General features: G+C 49.1%; 1 protein-coding gene across 1 annotated transcript in view; it reads right to left on the bottom strand.

Moving 5' to 3' along the window:
• Positions 1–18,122, bottom strand: part of LOC105703003 (acetylcholinesterase) — a 71,875-nt gene extending 53,753 nt beyond the window's left edge. Inside the window, exon 1 of the mRNA XM_012431044.1 lies at positions 16,387–18,122. Coding sequence (XP_012286467.1) covers positions 16,387–17,485 — 1,099 coding nt within the window. The 5' untranslated portion in view covers positions 17,486–18,122. The remainder of the gene's footprint in view (positions 1–16,386) is intronic.
• Between the last annotated feature and the right edge of the window lie 560 nt (positions 18,123–18,682).

Raw genomic sequence — 18,682 nt, 5'->3', positions numbered from 1 at the left:
GCGCCCTTACATTAGCATAATCATTTTACGCCCGGAAAATGGGACACGAAGAAAAAGCGAACAACGCTTGAAGAAATTCCGCGCAATTGGGAAATTGTCAACGCGAGTAGGTCTCACGCTGGGAAAGAAACGGATACTTTATTAACGATGGGATATCAGGAATTAACGCATCGAAAACGCGAAATCCCGAGTCGATTTACCCTTGCGAGTACTCGAAACGTAAAGCCCGTAAAGAGAAGTTTCGAAACTGTAACGCCCATATAAACGAAGCGGTGCTTCAAACGCCACGTCGATGGACCAGGGAGAGTAAAGCTCTATTTTAAAGCATCCCTCGAGGATATATTGACGCATGCCCATGAAAAGTTATATGCCGTATTTAAGAGCCATTTACCGGCATAAACGTTTACCTGTACACGCTTTAAATGGAGCCGTTAACTCTTCCCGGTTAGTCCGCGTTAGCCCCGGGTCTTTTTCAAGTTCACTTGAGCAGAAGCTTCATGCCGGAAAAGCTCGACTTGGCAATCGATCCTCAAATGTTATCCCAGACGATCATAAATTAATCTAAAGTCGCCTTATCAACGACGTATTTCCCTGGAATTGCAAATGTTAGGTGACACGACGCGTACTTTCTCTGGGGGGTTCGGGATGATTTATCGCCTCTTTCGTTTAGGGTCGTTAGATCATGGGGATCATCCGTTGGCCGAGCAAATTGCGTTAGAGTGATCGATATCCAGGGATCCTTTCTACCCTCCATAAACGACTGTTCGAGGTACCCGGCTTTGCCCAAACACCGAAAACCAAGACGCAAGTCAGGAATTAAGTGGGATCGTCCTGGTAAATGTGGAATTTTAAGAGGTAGAGTATTCAAGTTCTCCAAGTTCTCCAAGTTTCGGAACTTGGGAAGCCCTCAAAGCCCTGGAACCTTGAATATCATCAGCTCGTAGCCGTCCCTTGAATTTAAGAGGCCCCAGGCCGCAACGGCGGCCCGGAAAATGTCCTCGAAAGTACCCTTTTTATTTCCTCTCAAAGCCTGATATTCCCCAAGAGAAGATGTACGTCCTAACCTCTACCGCGTTTTAAAATGTCCAGGGAATAGATCGTCGACGGATTTATTCTCCCATCGCTAACGAGATTATCAAGGGGATGATTAAGTTTACGGTTCCACATATTCCACGTGCGCGTCCTCGACATCCACCGATAGTGGCCTCGAATCAACGAGGACATTATTTAGACGATAGGCAACGAATGGGACTGGTCGCTTTCCCATGGAACCATGGCCTCGACCAATCAGGGCTGAGGACGCGTGAGACCGCGTCGCGACGCGTCGCGTCGCCCTCCCCGTTCGTCTATTTGCGTAATCACTTTAGGTTAGAAAAACCGACAGAGGGGAGAGGTGAAACGAGACGGCGGAGTTTTTACCGGCACCCCTCGTACGAGGGGGCGAAATGTACGCTCGCGTCGTTTTGGAATCGACCAGCGTGAATTTACACGGACACGTGCACACCCACGTCAGTTTACACGAGGTCGGGTCATTCGGCTTTGCGCAGTGACCAACCACCTGAACGCTGAAGAGGGACCAAGGGGGATGTTGGATCAAAGATTTTTGGGCTCGACATGTGTGGTCGCGGTTTTTGATAAAGACCGACGCGATGTGCCCTTCCCACAGCGATCAGCTGATCGAACGTCAAACGTTCCGAACGGGAACGATGATGCTTTCCTTGAAACGAAGCAAGTTGGAGAGATCATTGGGACTTTGCAGACAGAGATTTTAGGCACATTGGTTTGTCCTCAGACGTGACTAATGGGCGATGAAGTAGTCGATCAATGGGACGTGTCTCTAACTCGGTATCGGGGTATCACGGAGGGTGGTTAACGCGCTGCCGAGCATTTGCCTATCCCGTGTCCTCGGAGGTGAAACAAAACATTTCTCTGTTGATTCAAGAATGGCATAGGTACACCGGGTCCTGAATCAACAGCACGTACCCCTAACTCGCCGGTATCGTCGGGGATGGTTGGGGCGCGGATGGGTGATTGATTTATTGTTCGCCAGTAGAGTTCATTCTGGAACGACGTGTGAAAGCCGTCGCCATCCGGCCATCGATCGTCGGGGGCCATTGGTATTTTTTCCTGCCCACAAAATGATTCACTGCTGTCCCCGACTAGCCTCTGCTGTCAGACCCGATGTTCCCCTGCTTGGCCCCCCGTCGAGGCCATTTTTGCCAATTTGTATTCCCTTCGTCGCTTACTCCGGTCGAAACCTCTATAATCGAGTGCGAGCCTAACAAAACGACTCATTCTTCCCGGCGCTATTTTCCCTGATATCAAGCGAACGAATGGCAGGGACGCACCCCCAAGCTTCGACCAGCCACCAACTATGAACCCTGGATTTTATTTTTTCAATGTCCATAAGACCACCTGTTGCAACCTGCTCCCGGGATAAACAGACGTCCCAAAGTGTGAAAAATTGCCGACACTTAACTATTCCACCCCCTCCCAAGAAGTAATGAATTTTAAGGCCTTCGGTATGTGCGCTTTGACCCTGCACTTGGTGCACTTGAGCGATCGACTCTTTGCAGGACTGGCGACCAACACCTAAGACGCTCGAGTAGCCACAAGCGATTTGCTTCTTCGTCCCTAGAGTGGCCTCTTTCCCGCGTTTTCGCCGTATTTCACCTTTATCTCCCGACCACGGCCGCCATTACTTCTTTATTACTATCCACGGACACGTACTTCACCCAGGTAATTTATATATCCTCGTCCACGCCTTTCGTCCTACTTCACGGCCCACTTCCGCTTATCCCCGGAAACGTGGAAGACGTTTCAAGGATCCAGGAGGACCTTACCAGCCAGCTAACCTTTGGAAGAGGAGTCACGGCGGATTTTCGCGGGTACTTTACACGAGAGACAACGCGAGGCGAAATTAATAGCGTCCGCTGATAGTTCCTTTATCCCCAGCAATCACGAGGAGCTGAAGCCAGCAGCAGCCGTGCGCCATTTTCCCGGTGAAATGATTACGGCGGAGTGGTCGGACCCTGTCGGAAATTCCTTTCATCCAGATTCCAAAGGCTAGTCCTGGAGGACTCGGGACTCCATTTTCCTGGAGTTCCGTAGGAAGGAACGAGGAGCGAAAACCGGAGGAACGCGGTCTTGCAACAAGTGCAAGACCAAGGCCGATTTTGCTCATCGCTCCTCGTGGACTGGGCGAACACGCTCATAAGCATTTCGACGTCTAGATCGCTCCAACGAATATCCGAAAGTCTTGGCTCTTCGCAAACTTTTATAATAACCTCCCTCTGATCTCCCGACTGCAGAAGCCCTGAAAAGCCCCGGGATAACTGGGATTCCTCGAGATTCTTCCCCGGTCTCCTCCATTGCTGACGTTTGCAAGGAGTGGACTGGTTGCGAGTGAATGTAATGCGCCTTTCCTAATTTCCTCTCTTGAAGAACCCTCGAGGAGCAACGATGCCCGAAGTGGCCCGAGAAAATGCCCGACCCCCCCGAAGGGTACAATCCGAGTTATACTTTCTCCCCTGGTTTATCGACGCGCAAACTTGGAACCCGCGAGGCAGCTATCAGGGCGACCGGGAAATTTCGGCAGACACCCGTAATTGTCGGGACCGACTTGGATCTCTAAAGGGATCGACCTACTACACAGAAGGGCCATGTAAAATTCAGAAAGGGAAATTCCTGCACCAGGTGGAGGCGCAATTTCCCATTACCCGAGAGTCGCGGATGAGAGAATTGGAGCGGCGACGGTGACATTCATAGACCCGACGACCCGAATTACTCCATGAATAATGCAACGTGACCGTAGCCATATCTGTCGGCGATTTCTATAAGGATACTCGATCCGAAGGTCTTATCACTCGTTCGACTTCTCCCGATATTCCGCTCTACGAAGATCATACTCGGGAGATATTAATAACCAATTCCTTCATCGTCGTCAATTTAAATAATAGGAACTCCCGTTAAGGAGGTCGCCCGAAGTGGGTGCGGTAATTACCGCAAAGTTTCGGTAATATCGGGGAATATTAACCGACGAGAGATTAACGATATGATATCGGAAAGCGATGCGCGGCACAGATGCGCAAACGCACCGATCCCTTCGGAGTTGGCCAACTTTTCCGATTTCCCAACTCGGGCAACTCGGAGGTGATAGTAAAAATCGTTTCCTCTTATCATACCTAAATATGGCGATGGCCATTTCATTACTTCTCACTTTTGGCAATAAATTCGTATTCGCCATCTCCCTGGGTCCGCTCACGTTGACGCGGATTTCCTCGTTTCTGGACAAAGTTCAAAGCACGTATACGTCGCAATTCCCACGCCGTGAATTTCTCCAGGGATCGGAGCACATAAAATCGGAGCTCGGTTTATCTCGCGAGTCTCGCGAGAAATCGGACGCAACCTCGAGAAGCCTTCGTCGCTTTACCGAGGTCCAGGATGAGAAACTAACGACTGTGCCTCGGTGCCTATGAACAAATTTTCATAGTGCCCAAAAGTTCTCCTTAAATGGTTACGAACAAATTTAATAAGCACTTCATAGTGCCTAAGACTTCTCCTTAAGTCGGGAGTTTCCCTTCCAGCGCGCATGACCGACGTGCCGATATTATTTCTTATCGTTATAAAAATTCTAATATTCCGAAACGTCAATTCGATTCACTATGTTCGGTGTCAGACAGTCAAGTCACGAGTCTCCCTTTCGGATAGCAAGGTGGTCAGTGGAAGCAGGACAACGGCTCCAGGACCGACAACACGAAACAGGTCGACTAACCAACCTCGACAGGATGTAGAGCCGAAGCACAAAGCACGTGGACCTGGCACGAGCTTTAAGTACGTTTCCAATTAAGCGGATAGGTTTGTACGTGCAAGACCCGCCAGGACCGGGAACGACCGTTTGCGTTTCCGGTGCGTACACGAAAGGCTTTGGCCAGTTCACAGCTGATGGATCCGGCCTAACGCAAATTCCCCATAAACGATGTTTCCACGGATTGCCCGCCGGCTAGGATCACGGAGGAAACGCGGAAACTCCCGGATCTTACTCTAGATTCCCGTAAATGTACGTCACACGCGGAGAAAAAAAAAAGAAATAAAATCATATCGCATTAACTCAAGGAATGATCATTTCCCTCACCCTCAAATAAATCTGTCACAATCCCGAGGAATCGTAGCATCCGATTTATTTGAATTAACTTCCGGCAAATGATCATTAAACGAATGTTTCTTTCGTTCGATGAACAATTTTTTTCATGATCGTATCGATCGCGAAGAGAATATTGATATTGATCAAAGTGGATATTTTTTTATGTGTAAGCGAAGGGAGAGGTTTATGGGGTAAAGGAATGGTTTCGTGTCTACTTGTACACAGATTTGAAGTTACTTCGGAATATCGCGGGAGTAAGGTCAGCCCTAGGAAGATGAAAACGCGTACTTAGTCCACGGCTTGCGTTTCTCGAGGCCATTAATATTTCCGCCACGCTGTAATCTGAAATAACGCGGCCGCCCCATCTACCATCTTTAGTAGCGCTGAATTAACCGTTGTTTGAAATTTCGCTGATATAATACGAGACCGTAACCCGAGGTAACGTTAAACGGTTTGCGTCACTGGGCCCGTAATTTACACGCATGACAGGATACATTAACTGAATTGCTCTTCCACGAGAAAAAAAAAAAAAGTAACGAGAGAAAATGCGCGGCAGAAATTGTTCGGCCTTAAATAGCCACTTCTAACACGACCGGATCCAACAAATCTGCATGTCGAGCATGTAATCAAAGAATTTCCCTTGCGGCACCTTTAAATACCAATACACCTTTAAATAATAAATTGACTTCCTTTCTTGAGGCGTCCGATGTCACATCGCGGTGCTCTTTCAATTACCCTCGGCTTTAATTCTCCTGCGTAATTGCACCTGCGATCAGGAGGAATTCCTGCGACATCCGGCCTTGCAGAAATAACCCGACCAAAATGGCGACGCGTTTCCGCATGTCCGTCACGCGCGTCCATTCCGCATCATCGCACACGAGCGGACTCATTAATCACTTTCGCCGCACATTACAGAGCTCCGCTAAAATTTGACATCCAACTGTCAAACCGACAATCGAGAAGATGCGTATGCTAATATTCCCCTCCGATGCGTGTCGCCGTTTAATATGGAAATCGCATGTTAATCGATCCCGCGTCGTTAATGTCGCGACGCCGAAGATTTGCGGCGAGCGTTCTCCAAAATGGCCGACACGGCGGTCGGCATTATTCAACGCGCCTTAATAAACCAATCCCAATCGACGCTAACAATAGTACATTGCCGGCAAAATTTCAATCCCTCTCTCCACCTATCCAATAACGCGACCATTAATTTCATGGGATTTTGAGAAAATCCGATTCTCGGAGATTGCAAAACTCCCTGGGTACGTTCAAGTAGCACAGTCGGCGAGTGCTTTGAAAATCGTCGCGACTTCTGCAAACGTTAGGAAAGTCTTAAGGGTAGTCTTTCGCGATGCAAAGCTGTCGGCATCAGCCGCGCCCCAAGATTAATTGTTTACACAAACTATCCCGCTCGTTCTGGATGCAGAGAGAAGGGGGGAAGAGAGGAGGCAGACATCTAATCAAGATTAATGAGACCGACACCGGCGTCAGATAGGACGCGCTCTCGAGCTTGATTCCGCGAGCCTAAAAGCTCTCGGATCAGCTGTTACCCCAATGCAAACGTCTTCTATTTTCCTCCTCGGTTTAAGAAGCTCGAGCCTCTCGGAACCTCGCTTCCGGATCTCATTACGAAGGTAATTAAAAAGTTCACGTCCAGGCGTCGATTAGATCCCCTTCGCAATTGCTTGATCTCGCATTGGCTGGCGAGTCGCGTTTTCGCGAAAGGGGTCGGGACAAAAATGCCCCTTCGCCATTTCCGCGCGAGGTTTTTCGCCGTTTCGGGAGTTCCCTGATTTCCTGGTCGGTGTTTCTTAAAAAAAGTCTCGCTACGTTTCCCGAATAGTATTTTACCGGTTACAAGTTCCTCGGCACGTTCGTCACAGCTGACGACCCGATGCCCCGTACTTGACCACGTTCCCCTCGTCATGAACCCGCGAGGTCGCCGGATTCAATTAGTCCCGGGACAGCGGGGGATTTTCGCGAATCTCATTCCATAATTCAGCCAGGGCATCTGCGGCTTCCGGTTCCAAAGTTGGCCGGAAGTCTCGTTCGCCCTGCTAGTGTCTAACTCGAGGTCGTTTAATTTTCGCGCATACGTCAGCCACTCCGTCGCTAAAAGCCGAAGAGCTTCGTTTGGCTCTCGTTCCCCATAATTAATTCGGGATTGCTCCACGACCAAGAGAAATCCCTCGAACTATTCGGAATCGGTGGATTTCCCGCGAATGGGATTCCGCGTCACGAGTTGCCAATTGTGCAGCAAATTGAGCGATTCTGGGTCAAGAGAACTCAGGGGCGAAAAGAAAACCCTCCCCCTTCCGTTCGTTGCTTTTCAAAGGTTTATCGTTCTCGGGAGGAGCGTATATTCCCTCCCGTTCAAGAGCGCGGTCTCTCTTTTTGGCCAGAAACGCAGTAAAACCGGGAATGCGGACCGCTTCTGTTTCGGTTAGGGGAAATTTGCATGAGAGTACACAAATGCGAGCGTTATGCTCCGAATCCGGAAACGCGGACTGGACAAACGCGCATGCCTCGCGTTCCAGATATTACGACGCATAATTTCAGCCATGATATTGGAGAAAGCCCAAAACTTGCTCAGTTTCCAAAAAAAAAAAAAAAACGATCTCCCCAACAATACGAATTGATTTGTAAAAACAATTAACTTCTTCTCTAACTAATTAGAGTGCTGTTTGTCGCCGATTCAATTACGTGCAATTCGAAGCCCGGAATGGGTTCGCCGTGTAATCACGCGGTGAAAATCGATCTTTATTCCGGTAATAAAACGAGGCTTCGAAAAACGAACGCTATCCCGGCGCCTAATGTAAAATTAAAACACCACTTTAAGGTCGGTTCCTGCGAGGATTTATCTTTGCAATTTAAATTAATTGCAGCTTGAGAATAATTCAGGAAAGGGCTGCCCCCCTCTGGAATCGGTGGGTTGTTTTCTTAGGTTAGGAACGCTTCCCATAGTTTACCCAAGAACCCTTCCTCTACTTCTTCGTCCAATTGATTTCGAAGGCAGGAGTCCAGATAAAAAACTATTTCACGCCAAAAAAGAAAGAGATAATCAAGTAACTAAACACGCCAAATCCTATTCGAATTAACCTTTCTAGCCGCGAAAATCGGATCAGCTGATGAAAAAAGGACTTTACTTATAGCCTCCATATTCACGTTGTCAAGTTTCAAATGATCTGGTATCCTCAATTCGGAAATAAATTTCACGAGCGAGACTTTGACGCCACCTTAGGGGGGAATGATTATGTCCTGAATCAGAAGGAACGAGCAATCTCTTCCTGGACGAGTTATACGCCATCGAGAAGGTGGCGGGTAGATTTATCAAAAATTTCGATCGACTCCACCCATTCGCGTTATAAGCCATCGCGTTCAATTACAGGAAATTAGTGCCTCGATAATCGAGACGAATGGAATCTAGTTCGCTGGGGAGAAACTTTTTAACCCATCCATCGATGAGCACTGTCGATTAACTCGACTGACGGTATCGACCAATCGTCTTACTGCCCACTGGCATGCATAAAAGATTCATCGAAATCGAACTCTGTTCTCCAGGAATTTGTCGCCTGCCGAAGAACGAATTAGAGGGCAGAGAGATTCCAGAAAATTTTGGAAGGTCTCCCTGACGCGGCGGAAAAATTTATTAACACCTGCAAAACCCTCCAAATAAATTATATTCCTCGGTGAAGAATTACAACCCTCCGCGGCATTAAGAGGATTGATTTTCCTCGTTGTAGGTTAATGCGATATGTAGGGCGACCCATTTCTCCCGTTTCACGTATTAAACGTATGGCGCTTTCAAAGCGGCGTGCTTTCGCAAATTAACGACAATTGCGCGTTAAAGTGCGTCCATAATCATAACAAGGAACGGGTAAAAAAAATTGGAAAACGGGGTAATCGGGTTATTATGCCGATAAATTCGCCTCCGGGTTGCCGGATTCCTTTTTTGCGATTAATTCGCGGTATGACTTTTATTCCTCCATAATCACGTCGTCAGGTTAAACAATTTAGTAGACTCAGTTCGGAGGAAAGTTTCACGATTGACACCTCAGATGCCACTTTCTGCTCCCCTTAAACCACGAAACACCTTTACCGGGAGAAATGAAATTTTTTCCAGGTTCTCGACACCGTCGGCCCAGTTTTAACCGCAAAATCAATCGCAACAATCGCACGCGAACACGGGTAGGAAAAGTTCCTCGGAGTTGTGATTACTGCTTTAAGGGTGCCAAGTATACAGTCAAATTACAGTAGTTGGTACCATACCGAGCGTTTGGGGTTACGACTCCACGGTTGTAAAGCTTACAATGGCGGTGGCATAAAACGCGCTGGTAATTTTTACGGCCGCTTTTACACTTGTAATTTTTACCCGACACTCTGTTAAACATAACAAGGAATAAACCGATTATTAATTTGTCCTTTGCGATGCAGCCTAATCTGCAAATACGCGATTTAATTAACAGAGTGCCCGCGACTTTTTCAAACATCCAACCATTCACACACTTTTTCATCCGAAATCATGATTTCTTTTTTTTTTATTGGCAAACCGCGAGTGCGAAAAACCACGCCCGATGGTTGACAAAGCAAAAGGCCTTTCCCCGGAGACAATGGATTTTTAAGTGAAACCTACGTTTCGCGTTTACGCGGTGGATTTAATTTTCCACCCCCCGTCCGAAGTTTGACCAGGAGGGAAACAAACGAGCCTGGCATCAAAGGCGGCCAGAAGAGCCGGGAAATAAAATCCCAGGTTCGAGAAAGAGAGTTTGTTAGGAGACTAATTTCGACAATTAGCCGCGGACGAGGGGCGGAAAATATTCAGTTACAAATCAAGGCCATTATGGGCCGCAACCAGAAACTTTTCGACCCTCCAGGGCGAGGGGAAAATGCCCAGACGAGATTGGTCGGTAACCCGCAGTTGCGACGGAATATCCTGTGATTTTTCACCCCCGGATCCTGCACTCGGTCGGAGGCTGCATTTGCATGGCAATTTTTCACCCCTTTGGGCATGCGGCTCTCATTAGTATCCGCCGATTTTCCCTTGGCGATCTTCGCGGCGTGAGCCGAAATTTGCCGATTTCAAACTCGACGGTCCCAGGCTGGTGAAATTTTCGTTAACGTTGAATATCAAAACCACACATTAAACGGAATAAAACAAAATTTCACTCGACCATTATTTCCATTTCCATCCTTCCGGAACAACGCGTTCCCATTCCCATAATTTCTACATTGACATTCCTCCGAGAAGCTCAAAAAAGAATAAGGAGAAAACCGCAGCATACGTCAATGGCGGCCTTACCTGCCGCTCATTAACTCCAAAAAATAAATCCGGTGTCTTTCCGCCGACGTAGGAAACCCGCCCTAGCCCGCTTTCCCCCGCCTCTCCGAGAATCGCGAGCATTTTCTTGCGTTTCCCTCGGAAATGTTCCTCTTTACTTTTTCCATTTTCCCCCGCCGCGGAATTTTTTTTCCCAGAGTCATCTCGCCGAGGAAAGAGTGGTTCCGCGTGAAACCGCGTCCGCCACGAAATGACCGCCATGGCGGAAAATCAGGGGGGCCTCGAAAACCACCCCCCCTACGAGCGGGGAAACTCGAGTTTCCCTCAGTTTCCGGCGGAAGACCCCGACAAAAGTCCCCGGAGAAAGTCCCCAGTTTCTGGAGAGGGACCTCGGCGCCGGGACACTTGACGGAAACTTTCCGCGCGGACACTTTAATCCCCCGGTTTCGCCGCTAAAAGGATTTCCACCCCCTCCGGCGAGGGGGTGGAAAACGTTTTTTTTTTCGCATTTCCCGCGACCTTTTCTCATTTGCGTATCCGACCGAGGCGAACGCATGACTCGAGTGACAAGATCAGCACCATTGCAATTAAACGAAATAAAGGAATTACCGATAATAAGTAACGACTTCCGTCAAGTTCCCAAAGTGCGGAGGCAAATCGAGCCGGCACGTTTACACGAGTGCAGTTGCTGCTGTGCATTCCGGGTAAGAGGAAGAGGCGAGGAACGTACATCCGCATGCAAATTAGGGGGCCAAGGGGAGGAAGCACATATCGACGCGTGCGAAGCATGGCGCAGGAATAGAACACCGGGCGTATCGAACTCCGACAACTAGACTGGGTCCTATTGAGCCATTCCAGTCACGATGTCATCTTCCGAATGCGCCCAACATCCGAAAACATTACTTATTGTCCACCGAACAGAGTATACCGCGACATGAACCCCCCGACGCGTGACAAAGTTCGCCGAACGTCCCCTCGGCGATCCCAGAACAGGAGATGAAGCCAACAATTACATTAAACATGACTTTCCTAACCGGCGGGTGTTTCTATACGACAATGAACAACCCAACATATGAAAAGTCCTTTATCACGGGCACGGTTAACAATAGATCCGATCAAATATATCAGTGGATTAAGAATCTCGGTAGAGTTTCGCGCCAAATGCATATACAGGCGCGAAGCACATTTGGAATATGTCAAATTGAGCGTTTCTTCCTGCCGAAATGATTTCCCCGGAAAGAAAGGGGTTCGAGCCAAAGCAGAACTCATAAGAAGCGGTACTTGGATTACAAAAGGGGCAACAGGTTGCCGTTGCTCAAGGGTAGGACAAGGGTGGCGCGAAGTGCGGAACCGGAGAAGGAAGTCGAGGACGTTCAAGCTTCTCCTCGAGCTCCGTTCGAGATATCGCGAATAATCGGGGAATCGTGCGAGTTCGATGCGACTAACGGTGCGTAAAACTGGATCAGGATCCGAGGTACCATTACGAGGTTAGGGGCACACCTTCGACGGGTACATCGCGAATACAGACCCTTCGGAAGTTAGGTAACGTCTCCGAAGGATGCGATCACGAATGGAACGAAACGTACCTCGAAAAGTGAATAAAATGGAAAAATTTAATTCAAGGTCTGCGAGAGAAATTGCAATATGAGGATATAATGGTATGCGAGAAATTAATCGATATGCGGTAGGTTGTACGTAGATGGCTTTCATTTTTTTTTTCTTTTTTTCGATATCCTGCATTCTTTGTACCCCACACGTATTTCCAGGTTGCGCAGGTAAGTAATTACGACAAGGGTCCTTTGAAGCGCCGGCCGAATTACCGAAATGCAGGAACGGTAATTACGTTCTCCTTTAAACCGGGTTATTGTCTGTAACTTAATATTTCGATGCAAACGCAGGCTGTTTCGATGGGGGAATTATCGATTTCCAAGTACACCCCCGAGGCCTGGGCGCGCATATTGGAGTTTCATATTATCTGGCCCAGAATAGGATACCCTAAGGGGTAATTATTCGTAACTACTTCTAACGTACCCTGGACTTATCTTAACAACGTAATGCATCTTTCAGCGAGTGATCGCAATATCAGAAGCCACTCTCCGTACGCAAACTTCGCGTACAGGAATCTAGGTTAAAGACTTCCTGTCTTCACTTTATTCCAGAGTTTGGAGGGAATAAAGATAAAAAAGAAAAATGTCCAGAGCTGTTATCAAAATCCCTCCGAGTAAGATCCCGACACCCGTGAGATTTACTTTGTGACCGATTTTTCCTGTTTGATAGGACCGGGTCCTTAGAGGTGGGTGGAGGTTCGATTGATCGAAGGTTAGAGGTGGCGCAGGATCGCGGTAAACCCGATTAATGTCCCCATTCGATTGCGTCCCGACCTTCGACCGAGTTTTACGAGCCGGACACGCCTAATCGTTATTCCTACCATCAGTCCAGATCCCAGGAGCTCCATTCCCATTCCTGGACTCCTTCCGGAGCCCGATTGTTCGCATCTGTTGAATCTGGCAGCTAGCCAGCCCACTCTGGGGTAATAATGTCGAGTCGCGCTCCTCTTTTTTTCTCTCGTTTCCTGGGCCGATAGTGTACACGAGCCAGGACCCCGATTAGGGGTTATAACAGTCGATTACTCGTACTTGGCGCTGGTGCACCTCGTTTTCACCCCTTCAAAAAGTGGACATCGAAATTCCGTCGTTTCGTTTCTCTTAATTTCAGTGTCTGACAAATTTTATAGGACATCTTTCAAGATCGAAGCTTGAAGGGTGTCTCACTGATACGACATAGAAATTCTAGGGTGCGATAATTTTCCCACGGAATTTCGGAAAGTTGTAACCACGATGTCATATGGATATAAATTTATTTACGAATTTTCTTTATAGCTTCCGTACGATTTTCGGTATCGGAAGTGTTCTGAATATTTTTTAACGGGGTACGTTTCGACGTATTCGCCCCGGATGCTGGCTTCGAGGGTCCAAGTTCGGATCGATGCGGATGAAAGGGAGAGTCTATGGCATTCCTGGCCCGCTCGTAATTTGCAAGAGCATCGGTGGTATACTTGCAGTTTTTGTTTCCCCCCAAGTACCGCACCTGCGCTCGCTGTAAAAACTCGAACCGACCCCCTAGTATCGATTTCTATCTCCGCTTTTACGACTCTCGCCCCGTAAACGTTTCCGAGGTGCAGAAATCTTCGCCATCTCGAAAACCCCTCTCGTCTGCGCGGCATGAAAAGAGACCCGGGATATTTTCCCATAACTTAAGGTGCCGGGATAAACTCTACACGGCATCCACACCTTTACCGGATTAATCTCAATGAGATAATTCCATAACGACTGTGAACGATGCCAGGTCACTTTTCATGCGACGCAAATTTTCAGGATGGTGTCGCGCCAAGTGCACGCCATAAACCATAAATTTAATTTTCTCGAGTTATCGCGATTACCGCGATGGAATTTCATTACCACCCCCGTTCGACATAGGAAATCGTTGATGGCTTTTCCGCCACCCCCCCGGCAACAATCTTGAAGCGTGCAATGCAGAAATGATGGATCGCCACATTCAGGCGACGAGACACCTTCCAGCGTATCGTAAATTCAGGTGTCACCGTAAATCGCAAAGAGCCACACGTTCGAATTTGTACACCGAGGGTGCAGGGTCACGTGGCGTCGTGCATCACCCTCTATGACGGAAAAACCTGCGCCTCCGCTTTTTCAACTTCCCTCAAAGTCGCGTCGAACGAAGTCATTTCCCGCGATTCCTACTTCCCGAAGTTAAGGCTCCACGCGGGAAAAAATATTGTTTCTTTTTTTTTTTTTTCGGTGCAACAAGATCTTTTCCCCCCACTTCCTCGACGCAAACTTTCAGACTCCCTGAAATTCCGACCTTTCCATTTTTGCTTCTTTTTTTCTTCCGGCGTTTCTAAATGCACCCCATTTGTACTTTTTACCCCGACGGCGGTCGTATCGCGGTCTCTCTTTACGACAAGCGCTCTGCACTCGCGCTTCTTCAAAATTTCAAGTTTCCGGAAGTGGAGGCGCCTCCGAGTAAGACACAAAGACGTTTCCCCGGAAGTTTCGGTGCAACGTTCGTACAAGCCGGGAATTTTATCTCGTACATGGGGGGGAAGATGCATTTCGCAAACTGTCGTTTCGGATGCTGACGGCGAAACTGGGATGCGTCGTCGAGGCACCGCAACGGTGTAATACGCTTTTAGTGCTAAACTGTACGAGCATATTAAACGTATACCCCGGCATTAAGGTGATATGAAAGTGCCACCTGAAGAGTCAGCCGTTCGTGACACTTTCCTCCGAACTGGGTGTACCAAACCGTTTGAAACTTCACAACGCGAACATGGCGACCATAAGGAAGGTCTCCCCACCGATGAAACATGACATTTCATGCGAATTTTCAACAATTCCTATAAAGAAATTTCAAGGAAATTGAATTCTCACAAATTCGTCTCTGTTAGGAGATTCCGAACCGACTTAAGGATCAGCTGTTCGAGCTTCGCCCCTCGTCGCGAAGTCATAATTCGCCGGTCGCCCCTTTGAACGACTCGTTGCTCGGTACGTGACGAGAAAACTGGGAGTAATAATTGTTCGCGGTAATGGACGGGTCACTGCGTGAAATTTTTACCGACGTCGCGATCGCGCCACGCTAATTCCGTCCCTTTCATCCGGGGGAATGCAAAAAGCGACAAGTCCGAATCGTAATTCATTTTTAAGCTAGCTTCCCGCCCCGCCCTCGTTTCGCGCTCTAATTGCGCGTTCGCCCGATTCCTATGGAGATTAACGAGAGTGACCTCCGACCCGACGAAAACAGGATTCCCGTTTAATTTCAATTAACCATCCCAAATTATGGGAATAATCAGCGAAAAGGAAAAATCACCCAACGGCGTTGCGATATATCATTAAAAAAAAAAGTTCTTTAGTCCCATGACATTTATTCCACTAATATCCACGCGATTTGACGAGACAGGGCGAAGCTCCTCCGCGGCGAGAAAAATCCCAGGTGATGAAGCTCGACTAGTTCGATCGGCAGGGTAGCTTAAATAAATGCGCTTGATAATGACGAAGGGGTGGAATAAAAGCAGGGCTAATTAATGCACGAGTAGGCGGCATTATGCAGGGCTGCTTTCATGCCGGTGTAACCGCGAAGTAGAGCATCCATTGAAGGCACCCTTTCTATCGATCAGTCTTTTCGCGGGGGGTGCTCGACATTTTGCTCAGAGATTTACCGTAGAAACCCAAGGGTCGGAGTCATATAGTAATTAGTTGATGTATCTTTTCTAAGCCTGATTTAATCTCGGCCTGACTCCCTCCATTGCCCTACGGGAAGCTTTCGCTGATCCCCGAGCCGAGCACGCTTACCGCGTAACACGCCGGCGCGTACAAGGGAAATTAATTTACTGAAATAACATTTAATTAAACATTACCGAGAGAGGGTGTACCCGAGAGGACGGAACTCGTTCCCCTGAATCCCCCCATCCTTCTTCGCTGATACATCTACCGTACGTTCTCAAACGAAAGTGCGCTATTAAAAAAGAATGGGGTTCTTTCTCCGGTCTTCGAATTTCTATTTTTTTTTTTTATAACGTTTTGTTTATTAGACCGATGACAGGGAATTAGTTCTCCGGGGTTCGAAGATACTTTGAATGCCGTATTTACCTAGTTGCCCGAACTATCTCTGGCATGTAATCTTGTTGGTAACCGAGTAGATTGTCAGCCCCCTGGAAAGCTCTCGAGGAGCGAGGAGCATCAAGACAGCTTCCCTTAAGCTCCTTAGAAGCGAAATATCCTAAGTTACTTTTCCAACGAGCTCATATTACCGCAGCACAACCTTCGCCCGCGATCCATTTTTTTTTTTCTTTAATGGCGTCGCCGAGTGAAAAATTCAAGAAAATCTGACTTCACCGAGGCTGAAATGTGACCGCATCAATGCCTTAATCTTCCAAAAGCTCGCACCGTACCTTCGTTTTTGTTGTTCCCGATGAGTATCTCCGTCTTCTCGAAATCGGCTTCCTTGAGTAGGTCCAGGGGATGTTTGGGTAGAAACACCCCATCGATGGTGGGGGCAGAGGGGAACCCCAAAATGCCCCAATAGGAGTTCCACTGTTGAACGGAGATGGTCTTGGCATCGACGGACCTCATACAAGCCATGACCCTGGCAGGGTTCTCGGAAAGCATGGTGGAGTTGCATCCGCAATCATCCACGAGGACTCTGGCGACCTCGTTAGCTTTTTCCCCGGTCATGTAGCTCCAGGGGGCATTAAGGGTGCCGCTCTGCAGGATGCCCCTCCTAACCAGCCCCCTGGTGACGGGGGAAATGAGATGCAAAGAAACGGATCCGCCCCCAGCAGACTCGCCAAAGATGGTGATAAGGTCGGGATCACCACCAAATGCGGCCGCGTTATCTCGCAGCCACCTCAGAGCCAGAGCCTGATCCCACAAGCCCATATTCCCAGGGGCCTCCTCGCTGTTAGCGAAGTGTTTGTTCAGGTACAGGAAGCCAAATGCGCCAACTCGGTACTGCATGGAAGCGACGATTACGTTGTTGCTGGCGGCCATGATGTCGGCGTCGTAGACATCCAGGGTGGCGGTTCCCGACATGTACCCTCCACCATAGATCCAGACCAAGATGGGGACCCTGGATTTTTCCGCGCCCTGGTGCCTGAGTCGGACCTTCTGGGGCACCCAGACGTTGAGGTACAGGCAGTCCTCGGAGATGTTGGTGTTGGGGTTCCACATCTCCTCTCCCTCGAACCCTGGGAAGTATTCGTATCTCTCCTGGTAGCAGGAGTTGGGCAACATGGTGGCGTTGAGGACTCCGTGCCAGGGGTCCATCGGCAGCGGTTTGCGGAACCGCAGCGGCCCGATCGGCGGCTTGGCGAACGGGATCCCATAGAAGACGTGCACCTCGTGATCTAGCACCGTCCGAGCCAGTCCTCTCACCAGACCGCTGGTGGTCTCCACAACGAGCGGGGCGTTGCGAACCTCTCGAGGACTGGCCCGGGCGAGCAGAGCCAGCCCCAAAAGCGGTATCAGCACTACCATCGCCCCGCACGACATGCCGGAAGTGGGATGTTCTGCCCTCCGCTTCCGGTCCCACCCCGCCTGGGGGAGACTCAACAAGTTCCCGCCTAACCGGAACGAATCGCCACCTGGCGACTTTCCAGGTTCCTATTGGAGTGATCCTTGACTTCTATCTCCTCCTGTCGACAGTGGTCCACTTCGATGTCAACCCTGGCCAAGAATCCGAACCCTCTCGTCCTCCCCCAAAATCTATCCCAGCAAACCCAGGTTCCCTGGATCCTCTATCCAATCTCTCCAATATCTCAAACCACTCGGTGCTACGTTCCCACCAGCAACAACCTGATCATATCCCGTACCGCACACCAGGTCACGATCTCCTTGAAGCCTACGACCCAGGCCTCCTCCACCAGCTCCCCCCGCTAACCTTCCCTGGTTCCAAAGCCGCGCACTTTTGCACACCCACTCACTGCCCTAACCTAGCCTAACCTAGTCCATCTCTTCCCTCTCACCGCCTTCCCTCGACGCGTCCTCTGTCCTCGCCCCTTCTTTCTCGGCTCCTTCTGGCGAAGTTACCCCCTCGACCCCGGTAAATGTCCTGCGGTATCGTCCTGGTAGCGGCTAGGCTGGAGTTGGCATCAGGGACGGTGTCGCGCGGCGGCCGGCGTGCCGCGATGCACGGGGTCGACTGACCGAGGAGGAGGTGGAGGGTCGCCGGCGACAGTGGGTGGGAGTGCGCCGCGCACTCGGCGGCGACTTCCTCTTAGGCCGCCCTGCGCCCCTCTGACCCCCTAACTCCCCTCGACCTCCCAACTCCACCTCCACGCGCTAGCGCGCTCCAAGGTTTCCCTTCGTCCGTGCTTTTCACGGCGAGGGGCTTTTGCCCCCGCAAGGAACGGCAAAATGGAAAAGTGGAATATTCCCACCTAGTGGATATGAGACCGCGTTTACACAGAATTCTAACCTCAAAGAAAATCTAAGAACTTCGGGATTTCTCGGGGGGAGTGGTGAGCAAAATGGCAAGAGCTGATTTCACCCCGGGAAGAGATGTCATCGAGCCAAAGAAATGTTTCCTTCGTTCAAAGAATAATTATTTGAAAGAAAGGTCGGATCCTATTTTCTCGATTTTATTCTTCGAAGTAACGAGATCTTTCTTTTATAACTGATACGAGGGGATGTTCATGAAATGAAACCGGGGTTCGGCAAATCGTTGCAATCGATAGTTTTAGATAGTTT

This window comes from Orussus abietinus, unplaced genomic scaffold, assembly GCF_000612105.2.
Source record: "Orussus abietinus isolate OABI.00-Male unplaced genomic scaffold, Oabi_2.0 scaffold50, whole genome shotgun sequence".
NCBI lineage: Eukaryota > Metazoa > Arthropoda > Insecta > Hymenoptera > Orussidae > Orussus > Orussus abietinus.
Note: the sequence above shows the minus strand (reverse complement) of the source record. Positions and strands in the feature narration are given on the sequence as shown.